The 16,288-nt window shown below is 44.9% G+C and overlaps 1 protein-coding gene across 1 annotated transcript in view; it reads right to left on the bottom strand.

Moving 5' to 3' along the window:
* The window catches only part of APLP2 (amyloid beta precursor like protein 2), a 67,696-nt gene that overhangs the window by 22,510 nt on the left and 28,898 nt on the right, over positions 1-16,288 (bottom strand). The window contains 7 exon segments of the mRNA XM_087706359.1: positions 3,232-3,331; positions 3,333-3,400; positions 6,027-6,241; positions 7,270-7,457; positions 8,850-8,962; positions 12,710-12,839; positions 15,279-15,452. Coding sequence (XP_087562485.1) covers positions 3,232-3,331; positions 3,333-3,400; positions 6,027-6,241; positions 7,270-7,457; positions 8,850-8,962; positions 12,710-12,839; positions 15,279-15,452 — 988 coding nt within the window.

Raw genomic sequence — 16,288 nt, forward strand, 5'->3', positions numbered from 1 at the left:
GTGGGGTTACTTTTGGTTTACCGAAGAGGGGGGGTCCCTTATCTCTTTCTTGCTCTCCAACAGTGGTCAATCTTGAAGAGGGATCAGTTAATGGTAAGCATTGCTGACAATAGCAATAGCACTTATATACCGCTTCACAGTGCTTTACAGCCCTCTCTAAGCGGTTTATAGAGTCAGCATATTTGCCCCCAGCAATCTGGCCCTCGTTTTATTGACCTCGGAAGGATGGAAGCCTCAGTCAACCTTGAGCTGGTCAGGAGTGACCTCCTGGCTGTGGGCAGAGTTAGCCTGCAATACTGCATTGTAACCACTGGGAAGGGAAGGAGGGAGGGAGGGAGAGAGGAAGAAAAGAAGGAAGAAAGGAAGGAAGATAGCAAGAGCAATTATACCGCTTCACAGTGTTTTACAGCCCTCTCTAAGCCATTTACAGAGTCAGCATATTTCCCTCAATAATCTGGGTCCTCATTTTACCCACCTCGGAAGGATGGAAAGGTTGAGTCCACCTTGAGCCTGGTGAGATTCGAACTGCCTAATTGCAGGCAGCCGGTAGTCAGCAGAAGTAGCATGCAGTACTGCACTCTAACCACTGCAACGCCGAGGCTCAATGCAGTCCTCCTGCTTCTCCAGATGGGCCCTGCTAAGGAGTGCAATGCCGAGACTAGCCAGTAAAAAGGTCCCCGCCTGATTCGTCCTCAAAAGGAAATGAAAGATGGGCTTTTGACAGTTCGATCCTCAAGAAATTTTGTTATTTTGGCCTTCGCTTGTTCCTTCGCTTGAGCCAAGGTGGCGCAGTGGTTAGGGTGCAGTACTGCAGGCCACTTCAGCTGACTGTTATCTGCAGTTCAGCGGTTCTAATCTCACCGGCTCAAGGTTGACTCAGCCTTCCATCCTTCCGAGGTGGGTGAAATGAGGACCCAGACTGTGGGGGCGATATGCTGACTCTGTAAACCGCTTAGAGAGGGCTGAAAGCCCTATGAAGCGGTATATAAGTCTAACTGCCACTGCTATTGCTATTGCTAACAACCTTATTGGGTGATGGTGGACTAACACACGGGGAAACAAAACAAAGTAGCGCAACAAGGCAAAAGAAGACAGAACAAGTTGTTGTTTTGTCCCAAAAGTGCTTTTTCAAGAAGCAACTGGACTTTCTGTTTTTTTCTTTGAAGACATTTTGCAGCTGACGATGTTGTGGCTCGCCAGCAACCAGCAGAGCTGGCAGCAGATTCGGACAGTGAGGAGGTTGGGGAGGAACATGGGCCAGTCCTGGAGTCTGGGGAAGGCTCTGATGAGGGCTCTGTGTCGGAGGCAGAGAGGGGGCCGTCTGACAGTTATCAGCTGTTTTCAGAGTAGGATATCAGTGGTTAGTTGCCTTGCAGAGAGGAAGCAAAAAGGATGGGCTACTTACATTTTAGAAAGAAAGAAAGAAGAAAGAAAGAAAGAAAGAAAGAAAGAAAGAAAGAAGGAAGGAAGGAAGGAAGGAAGGAAGGAAGGAAGGAAGGAAGGAAGGAAGGAAGGAAGGAAGGAAGGAAAATCCTGACTAGCTGTCCATCTAATGGATTGGAATTTAATGGAAGAAGAGATTCAATACAAATCCAGATGCCACAGATTAATCTGCGCTTCCCCCCCCCCCCCACTTTTTTTTTTGTAGGTCAACTTATTACATTCAAATTGATCTGCTTTCAGGCAGAGGAAACATCTGAGCGCTGTATTCACAAATAAAGCAGGGGCTACTTTGGATGAGGCCTCTAATGGTAATCTTGACCTGGTGTCTGAACCCACAATATTTTCACCTCTGTGTGAAAAAGGGGTTAAAGAGGAAAATGAGACACTCTGCAGGTAAGACGTAGCATTCTCTCTCTGTGATCAGGAACACGAATTAGATTTGTTTGTGGACTGTGGCCCCATATACTTTGGGGACAGACTAAACTTTTTCTCCAAAACAGCCACAGCATTTTTAATCTCATCCTTGCTATCAGTTCAATCCACCCAAAAGCATTTTCACAAGACCCATTTTGCATACAGGATTATGGCTGTATCAAAATAGTGCCAGCCATGGAAAAGGGGGGGGAAGGAGGGAGGGAGGGAGGGAAAAAAGAAAGGAAGGAAGGAAAGAAAGACTGGGAGGGAAAGAGGGGAGGAAGGAAAGATTGGGAGGGAGGGAGGGAGGAAAGAAAGATTGGGAGGAAGGAAGGAAAGATTGGGAGGGAGGGCGGGAGGGAGAGAGAGAGAAAAGGAGGAAGGAAGGAAGGAAGGAAGGAAGGAAGGAAGGAAGGAAGGAAGGAAGGAAGAAAGGAAAGATTGGGAGAGAGGGCGGGAGGGAGAAAGAAAAGGAGGGAGGGAGGGAGGGAGGGAGGAGGAGGGAGGGAGGAAGGAAGGAAGGAAGGAAGGAAGGAAGGAAGGAAGGAAGGAAGGAAGGAAGGAAGGAAGGGTCTAAAACAGCCAAAATGGAAGTGCTGCAAATTGCCTTCTGAAGATCATGTCTGGAGGAAACCTTGAGATGGATTGCTGTGAATTTAATTTGCTTCCATTAAACCTATTTATATGCTACATATTTAATATTATCATTTTGCTATGATTTTGTTGCTGGTGTTCTCATGGAAGCCACTGATAATCCTTCAGGGCTTCAGTGATACATAAACCTTACAAATAACGATAACAAGCAGTAGGTTAAACAGCGAGCTAAAAGTCAGTAAAAAAAAAAGAAACGGTGAGCGAAACCTCAGACAAATCACACAGAATCATCAGACTGGGAACCATATTTCGATATCAAGAAATATGAAGCAGAACCTGGAGTTTGCAGAAAGACCGATAGGGAGAAGCTGTAAAAACGTAGAAGGGAAGGGCGGAAGAGAGGCACGGATCCCACAAAGGGGCACCAAGAAAAGGGACCTTGCAGGGGGAAAGGGGAGGTCAGCCCTCCAAGCTCAACTTTTAGCCCTCTCCCGGGAATCCAGGAGGGGGATTTGCCAAGCCAGTGCAAGAGGAGGGGAGGGAGACAAGGCAGGCTTCTCTGACTGCCGGAGCAGAAGCTGAGCCTAAAGCCCGAAGCAGCACAAAGACACGTGGAGGAGCTACTGAGGAACAGACACCGGGAACTATGGGACAAAGCTACACACAACTCTCTTCCTTTGACCTGGTCAAGGAGGAAGAGGAGGAGACAGACAGGACGACAGCTCGCTTCAAAAGAGGACCGGAGGGGGGGGGGGCGGGGAGGCGCGAGGCTGAACTTACTCATCTTTTTACACACTGCCATACAATATTCCTCTGACTCAAAATTGTTTCGGTTGCCTCCGCAGCCTCCATATATAAAGCGAATGCACTTTTTTCTTGTACATGTCGAAGTACCAACGAGGCATCACGGCCCGGCAGGGACCAGTCATCGCCTCCTGGGAGCAGACAGCTGTGTGGAGATGGTTAAAGCATCAGCTGGGGGCAAGCAGAAGCTCGGCTAAGCTAGTTCAACATCAACGGGAGGGGAGGGGGAGCAATTTAGGTCAATCTCGGGTGGACGTTCAACCTGGAGCTCTGGAGACCTCTTCCTCCTTTCCTGGTGGGGTTTCAACTTGGCTCTGGTTCTCACTCAAGCTTTATTTCTCGAAAAAGTTAGGGTGGAAGGAGTTGGCAGAGCAGATCTGAGGCAAGGCAGCCTTTACTGCCTCAGCGTAGCCATTCGGTTCCCACGTAAAGCTTTTTTTATATGCTGGAGGACAGGCTGCATGCCATGATTTGTCAGTTGAGATTGGAAAGCCATTTGTCTGAAAAGGGGTAGGGTTTCCTGCTTGAGCAGGGGGTTGGACTAGAGGACCTCCCAGGTCCTCTCCAACTCTTGTTATTCTGCATCTGATTCTCAACCAAGGGCAAGCTGGAGACCCCTTCGATCATCTTTCTAAAACCGAGCTTTTCATTTTCAAAACTCTCTTAAGACAGGGGTATCAAAACGCAAGGCCCGTGGGCCGGATTCAGCCGGCGCTGTGGTTGGATCCGGCCCATAAGGGTCGTCCTGGAAAATCTAAGGGGCTGGCCCAGTCTACCTGTGTCGCTTTGGGCTGGTCCACCAAAGAGGAAACATCCCAGCACTTCGGGAAGTGGTGTCAAGCTGGCCACGCCCAGTGAGTGGCAGCAAGCTGGCCAAGCCCCCCACCCCAGGCCAGGGCCCTCCCCCGAGGTCAACCACAGCCCTGATGTGACCCTCAATGAAATTGAGTTTGACACAAGGGTGAAATTCAGCAGGTTCTGGAGAACTGGTAGTGGAAATCTTGAGTAGTTCGGAGGAGAAACAGGAAATGCCACCTCTGGCTGGCCCCGCCCCATCTATTCTCTGCCTCCCAAGTCCCAGCTGATCAGGTGGAAATGGGGATTTTGCAGTATCCTTCCCCTGCCACACCAACCAAGCCACGCCCACAGAACTGGTAGTAAAAAAAAACTGAATTGGCTTTCACACCCCTGCTCTAAGATATTTACCACCTCTATCTGCCACAGCAATGATTTCTTTACCAAAAAAAATCATGTGATTTGGGGACCAGAATGCCATGATCCTGAGAAACCAGAAGGATGATTTTAATCGCCAGAAGCAGTCACAATGTGTTAACTCAACTGCATTCAAAGGGCTTTAGGAAACGTTTATTAAAACTGGCTACTTAAGTCAGCCTTTTTTGGTTGCAGGTTAAAGTCTAGTTAATGAATTGCTGCGTCGAACAAAGAATGCTTCAGTAGCACAATTTGAAATTCGGAAGGGGACAAAGAGCAACCCGTTTAAAAGACACGTCTACGCACGGCAACAATTGCACCCTAATTGGCTCCACAAATGTGTAACTTCAGCTTCACTCAACAGCTGAAGCTACCCTCCAGGTTTTGAAAATGGGCAAACCCAACAAAAGGAGTTCGCTCTGTAAAAAGAACAGCCAACATGTAAGTTGCATTTTGGCACGACTTTGTTCTGTGCAGACATGTTATTTAACACAAAAGCATCTGTTGAAAAGCAGCAGCACGCATCCTATTGAAGGTGTTTCTTTGGGAAGCACAACGGCTTACCTGCTGGATTAGTTTTAAAAGTGTATCATTTGTTGGAGCGGTTTGTTTCCTAGCGTTCCTTTCATGGGGAAAACGGGAGCAGCTTCTCACTTTGATAACGGCTTATCCAGAGAACCAAATTTGTTAACGTTTCTGCAAAAATATGGGGCTACGCCAATCTAGATTTCTATACAGCCTTGGAAAGGGGGCTCGTGCTAAATAGATAATTGGGAACTATAAGCCAGCTGTCTCCAAAGCAGGAAAGAGTAAGTGTACTAAACAGCGTGTCAGGAGTTGATAATCTGCTGACCCACTTGAAAATTGAACATTCCATGAAGGAAAACTGGGAAGGTACTGTATTTTTTCGGACTATAAGATGCACTGGAGTATAAGACGCACCAATATTTTGAAGAGGTGATTATTATTATTATTATTTTTGTCCTCCCCGACCCCCAGGAGCACTCTGCAGGCCTCCCAAACCCTCTGCACACCCCGTTGTTTTTTTTTTTTGTGAAAAGGGTGCATACAGAGAGTTTGAAAGGCCTGCAAAGTGCTTCTGGGGACCGGGGAGGGAAAAAAATGTGATGCGGGTGGGGGGGGGGGAGAGTTGGGAGGTGAAAAAAGGGCGGTTTTTTTGCAAAAAACACCAGAAAATGCAGAGAGTTTGGAAGGCCTGCAGAGTTGTCCTGGGGGCTGGGGAGGGCTAAACAGCCCTGTTCTTTGTGAAAAACGAGCCCATTTCCACTCATTTTTGCCCTCCCCAGCCCCCAGGAGCATTCTACAGGCCTCCCAAACTCTCTGCGCATCAATTTTTGCAAAATACAGGATGCATGGGGCGGGGTTCTGGGAAGCCAAAAATGCTGTCTACAGTGTGTAAGACACACCCAGATTTTCACACTCTTTTGGGGGGGAAAAGGGTGCGTCTTATACTTCGAAAAATACGAAAAATCGACAGGATCAAGTGATAATTGTTGAGACAGACAGAAGCCAATTGAAGCTCTAATGGGACCAATTACCTTTCACGTCATTCATGATTTCCTTCTGGGAGAGAGTTCTTTCCTTGCTTGGTGCAGATGGAGGCTCTTCGTTGTAGTCCTTGTAGCTGTCGTAATAATAATCCTGATCTACCACCACTTCTTCTTCGTTTTCTTCTTGCTCTTCCTCATCGTCGTCATTCAACTCCATGACTCCTACGGTGAAGTCATCTCTATCTGCTTCGGTGGGCAATTCACTAGGAGAGGCAGAAAGGGAAACCCAATGTGAAGAGACAACCATTTTTTTTCCTCCCAAATGTTTCAAACGCGCTGCGAAACAAGGATGGAGGCCTTGACCACGCATCAAACGTTGGCTCGACAGCAATAGCACTTAGACTTGTGTATCAATTCACAGTGCTTTTGCAGCCCTCTCTAAGCGGTTTACAGAGTCAGCATATTTGCCCCCAACAATCTGGGCCCTCATTTTACCCATGTCGGAAGGATGGAAGGCTGAGTCAACCTTGAGCTGGTCAGGATCGAACTCCTGGCTGTGGGCAGAGTTAGCCTGCAATAGTGCATTCTAACCACTGTGAAGGGAAGGATGGAAGGAAGGAAAATAGCAATAGCACTTAGACGTATACTGCTTCACAATGCTTTACAGCCCTCTCTAAGCGGTTTAGAGTCAGCATCTTTGCCCCCAACAATCTGAGTCCTCATTCCACCCACGTCGGAAGGAAGGAAGGCTGAGTCAACCTTGAGCCTGGTGAGATTCGATCGGCCAAACTGCTGGCAGCCGGTCATCAGCAGAAGTAGCCTGCAGTACTGCACTCTAACCACTGTGCCACCCCGGCTCTTATATTAAGAGATTACAGAGCCAGTGACCTTTTAAACCATGATGTCAAAGGGGATTTTTACAAGATGAATTGAAATTCCATGCATATTCAGCCGCTACAAAGAGGTAGTATATTTCAGTTCGGTTTCTTCAACAAGAAATACCAGGAAATACCAAAGAGGGAACAGATTCTAAGAGCCTGGTTTTTTCCATAAAATGGACTGGCTTGCATTTTTCCTGAAGTCTGTTCTTTGAAACAAGAAGCTGGCCATGGTACTCCAGAGACCATGCACCTGATTTAGGAGAGTCTGCTTGCCTCATTTTAGGAGAGAGAAAAATGGCAAATGGAGCGTGCCATTTCTTTTTCTTAGTTAAACTCAGCCTCTCTTTTCTGCTCCCCCCAGCATGGAAAAACCATATAAAACACGGATATTTGACCCTGTTTGTTGCTACCTTTTGTTACCATCGTTGTTGTCTTCCTCCTCCTCGTCTTCATCCTCTTCCTCCTCCTCCTTAGAGAGCGCTTCGTCTACAATTTTTGCCTGAGGGCAACAGACGTATTCCGTGCCGTGGAACTGGTCCACCCCACAAGGAAGCAACATCCCATAACTGTGCAGGATCATACCCTCGGTTAAGCAGGCCTAAAGGAAGTAGTAAAGCCAGGAATGAGAATAATTTCCCCAGATTATAATTACCAGATGCTACACAGGAAAGAATAATCTGGCTAAAGAATGGGAATTAAGAGGTGCTCGAGGAACAGGATGATGTAAATCTTAGGTTGTGGCACACCTACACTAGAAAACTGAATGTCTACAGGTCATGAGGGAGGAAGGGAGGAAGGAAAAATTGGGAGGGGAGGGAAGGAAGGAGAAATTGGGAGGGAAGAAAGGAAGGAAAAATTGGATGGATGGAGGGAGGAAGAAAGGAAAAATTGGGAGAGAAGGAAGCAAGAATTGGGAGGGAAGGAAGGAAAAATTGTACGGAGGGAGGGAGGAAGAAAGGAAAAATTGGGAGAAGGAAGGAACAATTGGGAGGGAGGAAGGAAAATTGGGAGGGAAGGAAGGAGAAATTGGGAGGGAAGAAAGGAAGGAAAAATTGGACGGAGGGAGGAAGGAAGAAAGGAAAAATTGGAAGGGAAGGAAGAACTGGGAGGAAGGAAAATTGGGAGGGAGGGAGGAAGAAAGGAAAAATTGGAAGGGAAGGAAGAATTGGGAGGAAGGGAGGGATGGAGGGATGGAGGGAGGGAGGGAGGGAGGAAAATTGGGAGCGAGGGAGGAAGAAAGGAAAAATTGGGAGGGAAGGAGGAAGAAAGGAAAAATTGGGAGAGAAGGAAGGAAGAATTGGGAGGGAGGAAGGAAATTGGGAGGGAGGAAGAAAGGAAAAATTGGGAAGGAAGGAAGGAGAAATTGGGAGGGAGGGAGGGAAGAAAGGAAAAATTGGACGGAGGGAGGAAGAAAGGAAAAATTGGGAGGGAAGGAAGGTGGGAAGAATAGGGAGGGAGGGAGGGAGGGAGGGAGGGAGGGAGGGAAGGAAGGAAGGAAGGAAGGAAGGAAGGAAGGAAGGAAGGAAGGAAGGAAGGAAGGAAGGAAGTTATAGATATGTGCATCAGCAGTTTTGGAAAGAAACTATTGAAATCTGGAAGAAGAAGGTTGCCCTGTAAAAATCCCAAATTTGTTAAGTTACTTCTTCCTTCCAAAAAGCATAGATAAAACCATATCACCAGAGTTAGACTCCAGTTGCTCTTGCAACCAAAGGACTCTCATTTGGGAAGAGAACGGAATTGCTCTGCAGCAAACATGACACTTAGCAGCTGAATAAACAATTTTTGCTTATTAACCGGGCGAGAGGGGGGAAATTTGAACCTGTGTTCACACTTCAAAAGGCTTCGTATTATTTTTAGTCATTCTTCAGACCTAACGCTGATTTCTCTCCAAGGAAAAAGACCACATTTCTAACTCTGAATTTCAAGGTTTTCCACCCACGCTCTCTCCTGGGGAAAGATAGGTAGGCGTGCTTGCGGTACCAAAGCTTACCTCTTTTGCTACAGTGTGCCAATATTGGTGACTTTTGCACACGTCCACCCGCTCCCGGTGGAAGAAGCGGCACTTTTCCGGAACCAAAAGGACATCACTGACAAACTCGCCCACTGCAAGATAAATAAATACGAGAGAGCAACTGAAATAGGGCTTCCACCAACAAATACTGACTTCAGCTTTCACTCTCCAACTAAAGTTGCTGTTAAAATCTCAGCAAATGTACCCTTGTTATTTCCGAACACTCCTCAGAATATTAAAAGAAGGCAAAACTTGGTTGTTTTGTTTATATAACTCAACTGCATATTTTAGTTTAGGCGTAGCTTAAAACCCTCAGCTCTCTTTGACCAAACACAAAATGGCTATCTGAATATGCGCTATAAAATGATGGATTTTAAGATAGTGAAGGTATTTACCGTATTTTTCGGAGTATAAGATGCACCTTTTTCCCTCAAAAAAGAGGGTGAAAATCTGGGTGCGTTTTTGGCCTCCCGAAACCCCACCCCTTCACCAAAATGGCCGTGCATAGCCTTTAGGAGTGCTCATTTTTTGCTCATGTTAGCACCCACCCCTCCCCCAGGAGCACTCTACAAGCCTCCTAAAAGCTATTCATGCCCTTTTTTTGACAAAAAACAGTTCCGTTTTCGCGAAAAACGGGCCGTTTTTGGGAGGTTTGCAGAGTGCAAAAAAAAATTTTTTTTTTAATTTGCCTCTTCAAAATCCTGGTGCATCTTATACTCCGGTGCGTCTTATACGCCAAAAAATACAGTAGTTTTTCTTTTAAAAAAACAAAAACCTTGCCATATTTAATATTTTAGTTAGTTTATTTTATTGAGAATATAATTTTATTTAGAAACTTAATAATTTACATAAGGAGGTTTAAACATTAAAGACTTGATCCTTTAGGGGTTTTTTATATCTTTCTGATAAGATTCAGCAAAAATTCCCATCTCAGTGTCTCCCTGGTGATTTATGGAGTTTTAGAAATAACTCAAAGGGCCAAACATGCCCAAACACACTTTCCTCCTCCTATTTTCCTATTTTCAACCTTCAAAACATTTTCAGTTGGGCTTTTATTTTCTTTACAAATCTTGAAAGAAAATAAATAAAATATTTTCAATTTCCAATCAGGCTTTGTAATCCAGGCCTTTAAATAGGATTAGCTGACACAACCGTACCAACATACATTCATTCAGTAAATTAGGGAAACTGGCCCTCCCTTTCAAAGAGAGAGAGTGGGCGGGAAGGAGGGAGAGAGAGAGCCGGAGAGAGAGAGAACAGAGAGATATCACAAAGAGAGAGAACACATACACACACACAGAGAGAGAGAGAAACAGAGTGACAGAGAAAGAGAGAGAGAGAGAGAGAGAGAGAGAGAGAAAGAAAGAAAGAAAGATGAAAGAAAGGAGGGAGGGAGGGGAAGGGAAAGGAGGGTGGCAAGCAAGAAAGGAAGGAAGGAAAGAAAGAAAAAGAGAGAGGGGGGAGAAAGAAAGAAAGAAAGATGAAAGAAAGGAGGGAGGGAGGAAGGGAAAGGGAAAGGAGGGTGGCAAGCAAGAAAGGAAGGAAGGAAAGAAAGAAAAAGAGAGAGAGGGGAGAAAGAAAGAAAGATGAAAGAAAGGAGGGAGGGAGGAAGGGAAAGGGAAAGGAGGGTGGCAAGCAAGAAAGGAAGGAAGGAAAGAAAGAAAAAGAGAGAGAGAGAGGGAAGAAAGAAAGAAAGAAAGAAAGAAAGAAAGAAAGAAAGAAAGAAAGAAAAAGCTTTATAAGCGATTAAGCAAGATAGAAACCATTGCAATAAATGTTTCTCTTTGAAAACAGCAAACAATTGTTTCCAAAAAGAACAGAGAAAACAAATAACCAGACTTTTTTCTATTCAGACACATGAAAAACCTTAGACCTACAAACTGTTCAAAAGCAACATTTTGTTCCCTTTCTGAGGGTTGCTAGGAACATCAACACAGCATTCGAATCTCCAAAACCCCAGCACAGCCATTCTTCTTAAATGTTGCCCCATACACCTAAGAAGAGCATTTCTTCTGCTGGTGTTCCTTCTGGGCCATACATGCATGGCGCATGAGCTTTGATTCTTACAGGAAATGTCCTTGGAAAGGGATCGAGCACCTCCTTTCTGTTATGCAGGTGGAGACACCTAATCAAGTATTGGGAAATGTTTCTAATAGATTTCCAACAGATTAATAGAGTTGGAAGGGACCTTGCAGGTCATCTAGCCCAACCCCTTCACCCAAGCAGAAGTCCCTAGATCATTTTTGACAGATGGCAATCCAGTCTCTTCTAGAAAGCCTCCAGTGATGAAGCTCCCACAACTTCTGTTCCATGGGCTGATTGCTCTCACTGTCAGAAAATGTCTCCTCATTTCCAGGTTGAATCTCTCCTTGTTCAGTTTCCATCCATTAATCCTTGTCTGGCCTTCAGGTGCCTTGAAATTTGTGTGAATGTGCACACAGGCAAAAATACACACACTCACACAAACTGCTTAGGAAAGCTGAGATGAATATTGCACCATGGTTCTCCTCTGCTTGGGACTGTGTATGGAACCTGCCCACCCTGGTTGTAAGTCATGATGATCATACTTTGGGTGGTCACATGACCAACTTGATTTTATTATCTTTTGTTCTTGTTGTTGTTGCTGCTGCTGCCGTCGTTAAGCAAATGCGGTGCTCATAAAACAGCTGCCAAAGTCATTAAACCACAAACATGGTGGAAAACCATCTGTAAATATGTCAGGTTTTGACAAAACTGTTGTAAATGGGGATCATCCTTTTCTCAGAAAAAGTTAACTTTTTGACATACTGGACATAAAAGTTTACATTTTTAAAAACCTATCCTATTTATTGCCGATTTTTTTTTAAAGATCGTGGATAAGAATGCAACACAACGCGCAATTTTAGGCTTTCCTGCTTTATCTCTGTGGCAGGCAATATTCAGCTATACAGAGTTAATCACAATATGTCCCGTTGTAATTAATGTCAGTTGCCAATGCTAGCACGAATTAAACCAATTTGATGGTAGTACTGATGATGTACTTAAATATTTACCAAACTCTGTTAAGAGAAACGCCATTAGAAAGATCGGTATGCACTAATCATGCTGGTGCAAGGATTATATATACAAATGTTGGCAATAAAATTAAGTAACAGAAGTCAGAATGGTGAATTAAGCAGGTACACCTTGTGTTTTCAAGAGCCTAATTGTTTGGGAACATCATTTTTTCCCCATATATTTATTTATCAGCACAAATACAACATATATATATATGTGTGTGTGTGTGTGTTATATTTGTGCTGATAAATAAATAAAGGGAGACTAGTATAGATCTATTTCAAGCTATTTTAGCTCTCATCAGCTAGCCATACCCTTACTGGATTCGAACCTGGGCTGTATTACATATTAGGCAGATGTGTTAACCACTAAGCCACAAGGTTCTCCTCCTTTATCAGCTGAGCCAGGGAAATAGGTATGTATTTAATGTACAAATGTAACAAAGGCAACAGTAAAAATATTGGGTTTCTGTCTGGATGATCTCTTGTGACGAGCCGATAGACAGAGAAAGGAAGCAGTAGACTTCCTCCCATATTTGGGCATACCAGGGGTTGTGGACACTAAATACACACACACACACACACATATATATATATATATATATTATATTTTTATATGTAATATTGATATTATTTATCAGCACAAATACAACACACACACACACACAAACATATATATTTATATATATATATATATATATATTGCATTTATTGTATCTTGTGGTTTAATTTTTGTTATCCAGCCTGTGTCGTGCTAGCGAGATGGGCGGCCATATAAATCGATATAAATAAATAAATACTTACCAAGGCATTTGAAGGGTACTACAATATAGGTATGGCCCTTGCACTGTTTCTTCCCCTTCTTACACCAATTTTTAATGTTGACCGGTTCATTGGCTTCAACCACGTTGGTGATTTGAAGGTCTGGATAGATCTAATGTTAAAATTAAAACATGAAATGAAATAAAGCTAGGAAATAAAGGAAGAACGGGAGAGATTCCTGCAAGAAGAAAGGAAGGGCCTTACTGCTAGATGCAGGAGGAGTGGCAGTATCTGGGGGCAAAGTTAAAAAAGGAATCAGCCTAGAATCCCTACGTAGTCACAAGCAGACTAAGTCCAGCCTTGAATTCCATGGACCCTTATCTAACTCTACGCAAGTGTTAAGCGTTATTTGAAAAGATTCTTGTGCATAGGCTGTTGAGCAATACATCAATTTTTTTGGACCTTCAAAGGTGGACCTGGTCTTTTGCGTCTGACGTTACCAAAGCAGTATATTGTTGGGCTTGGCCTGGCTCAGTGGTGGGTTTCAAAATTTTTTAGAACCTCTTCTGTAGGTGTGGCCTGCTTTGTGGCAGTGGCTTGCTGACCATGTGACCGGGTGGGAGTGGCTTGCCGGCCATGTGACCAGGTGGGAGTGGCTTGGCGGTCATGTGACCGGGTGGCCATGGCCAACTTGTGAAATGTGGTGAAACTCACTTAACAACGCTCTTGCTTAGCAACCAAAATGTTGGTTCAGAAACTCTGGCATTTGAAGCATGCACGTCTTAAAGCTGTCAAGTTACAAGACCCTCGCACCCCTAACCCTTTAGGAAAAAAAAACCTAGGGGTGTTCAAACTTGACAGCTTTAAGACTTGTGGACTTCAACTCCCAGAATTCCTCCTCTCGCTCTTCATCTTGATGATGTGCAGACGGGCGGGGGGAGGGAGCTGGAACCGGTTCTAAACGGCACTGTAGATTTGTGGAAACTCTTCTAGAGAAGAGCTTAGAACTGGCAGGAACCCACCCCTGGCCTGGCTATACCTGTAGAACAGCCCAGTCAAAACACAGGGAGCAAAACACCATCATTATCTGCCCACCCTTTTTAAACTCTTAAAGTTAGAGGACATAGTTATAAACAACTGTGGCTTTTTGTTTGTTTGTCTGTTTTGCTTATTTAGGAACTACCTCTTAGTAACCTACAAAGCTGAGGGACCTAAGATCCCAACAAATGTCCTGCCAAATGCCCCAGAAGACCTATAAATAAAGCCACCAACGCTTTCAAACTGTCACTAAATGGGGAACGCTCTAGCCAAGGTGGACACGGATGTCGCACCTCATGGATGCTGTCCAGGGCCAGGGAAATCCGAAGATCCAGGCACTTCAAATGGGGACAAAGATTGATTGCAAGCTTAAACTCTCTACAAGAATCGCCATCCACTTTTAACGACCCCACACTCCCTTTGCTGGGTGGAATCTGGGCAACTGAACGAAGCTGAGTGTGTTTACTGGTGGGATACCCTTCCTGTCGCCGAGGCGGAGTTTTTTCCCCCAGCAGATACTGTATTTTTCGGACTATAAGACGCACCGGAGTATAAGACGCACCAAGATTTTGAAGAGGTAAATTAAAAAACCAAACCCTCTGCAAGCCTTGTTTTTTGGTGAAAAACGGGGCACGCAGAGGTTTTGGGAGGTTTGTAGAGTGCTCCTGGGGGCTGGGGGGGGGGGAAACAGGCAAAAAAACCCAGCCCGTTTTTTGCTCGTTTTTGCCCTCCCCAGCCCCCAGGAGCATTTTACAGGCCTCCCAAACCCTCTGCGCGTCGATTTTTGACAAAAACGGGATGCGCGGGGTGGGGTTTTGGGAAGCCAAAAATGCTGTATATAGTGTATAAGACACACCCAGATTTTCACCCTCTTTTTTGGGGGGGAAAGGTGCTTCTTCTACTCTGAAAAATACGGTATACTCTCAGTGTGCCCAGAGAAATATCTGCCTCTACCTAGGATCAATCTCACAGCCTCCTGATTGTGAGGGAAGAGCTGCACCTCTAGACCACCGCACCACTCGCTACAAGAATCTGAACTACTAACGGTCCAAGCAATTTGGCAGCAGACAAAGAGTCAATGGGTCAGCTGGACTTAAGATCCCTTGTGGGCGCAAAGCGTAGCTGATGACGCATTTGACACCCCACCCCCCTCAGGCTCAGCCTGGTCATCTCTTATACATGCTTTCACATGCTTGGGAATTAAGTCCATGTCACTGAAAAGGTTTCCGAGAGCCGAGGTGGCGCAGTGGGTAGAGTGCAGTACTGCAGGCCACTTCAGCTGACTGCTATCTGCAGTTCAGCGGTTCAAATCTCACCGGCTCAAGGTTGACTCAGCTTTCCATCCTTCCGAGGTGGGTAAAATGAGGACCCAGACTGTGGGGGCGATATGCTGACTCTGTAAACCGCTTAGAGGGAGTTGAAAGCCCTATGAAGCGGTATATAAGTCTAACTGCTATTGCTATTTCCAAGTGGCCCTTTCAAGAATCACACTGCAGGAAAGATCAACTAGGAGGAGTTGAGTCACAAGCCTCTTGGCTGAAACCAGTTGCAAAAAGCAAAAAGGGTCTTTTACCTCTTGGCAGTACTGCAGAATCTCCTCCTTCCTTCCAAAGCAGCTTTTCGTCCCGGAAGGATCGGTTTCCCATTTCCCAGTCTGGATATTGACGTGCATATTCAGCTTTCCACAGAACATGGCGATCTGAGGCTCGGCCACAGCAAACCCAATGCCACCGTTGGCTGCCAGGGCCTAAAACAAGGAGAAGAAACTTTCTTTTATTTGCGAGCGATCAACTTTGGCCTGGATGCCTACACAGAGCTGCCATTGTAAAGCGAGTTCAAATGCCACCTCGGAAACAGAGGAAAGGATTTCACATTTCATAGCTAACTTCTTGCAAATAAAACATGGTGAGCTCTATTATTTCTTCCACCTTTAACGCTGAGGGTTATAATGCCCTCGGTCCTTGGCGCTTACACACCACAATCAGATTTACATCTGGGTATAAGTACTGACTGCTAAATTCTTGCTCTGAACAACTCAGCCATCGGGCAAACTGAAAGCACTAAGCATGCAACCGCCATCTGCATCAAAATTGAGCATCCAGCGTGTTTATTTATTCCAAAGATCTATTTGACAGATTTATACACTTCTCCCTCCCTTAATGGCTCCCCGCAGATTACAATACAGCTGAAGCTTCCATAAAAATCAGCATTTAAAAATGACAACTATAAAACAAGACACAAAAACCACAAAATTCAGTACAAGGCGAACAGTAGCATTAAAACGCTGGGGGAAATAAATACATTTTTGAATACACACACATACACCCCCCTTCTAAATGGTAATGAGAGCCCGGGTTAATCTCTAAAGCGCAGTTTCATTTCATAGCCTAAGTTCTGAAACGGAAAGCTGAACTAATCGCTAATACAGTATCAAATGTATCTGAACTGGGACCAAGAAGAAATGCCCCCACAGATGAGAGAGGTCTGGACCTACATTAAATAATATCAGTCTTGTCAAGTGCCACTAAGCTTCCATATATGTACTTATGCATGTATGCATAAATGTGCATGTTTTTTGTTACA

Source organism: Thamnophis sirtalis, unplaced genomic scaffold (genome assembly GCF_051295495.1).
Source record: "Thamnophis sirtalis isolate CommonGarterSnake01/CBP01778 unplaced genomic scaffold, rThaSir2_p1.2 scaffold_2, whole genome shotgun sequence".
Taxonomy (NCBI): Eukaryota; Metazoa; Chordata; class Lepidosauria; order Squamata; family Natricidae; genus Thamnophis; species Thamnophis sirtalis.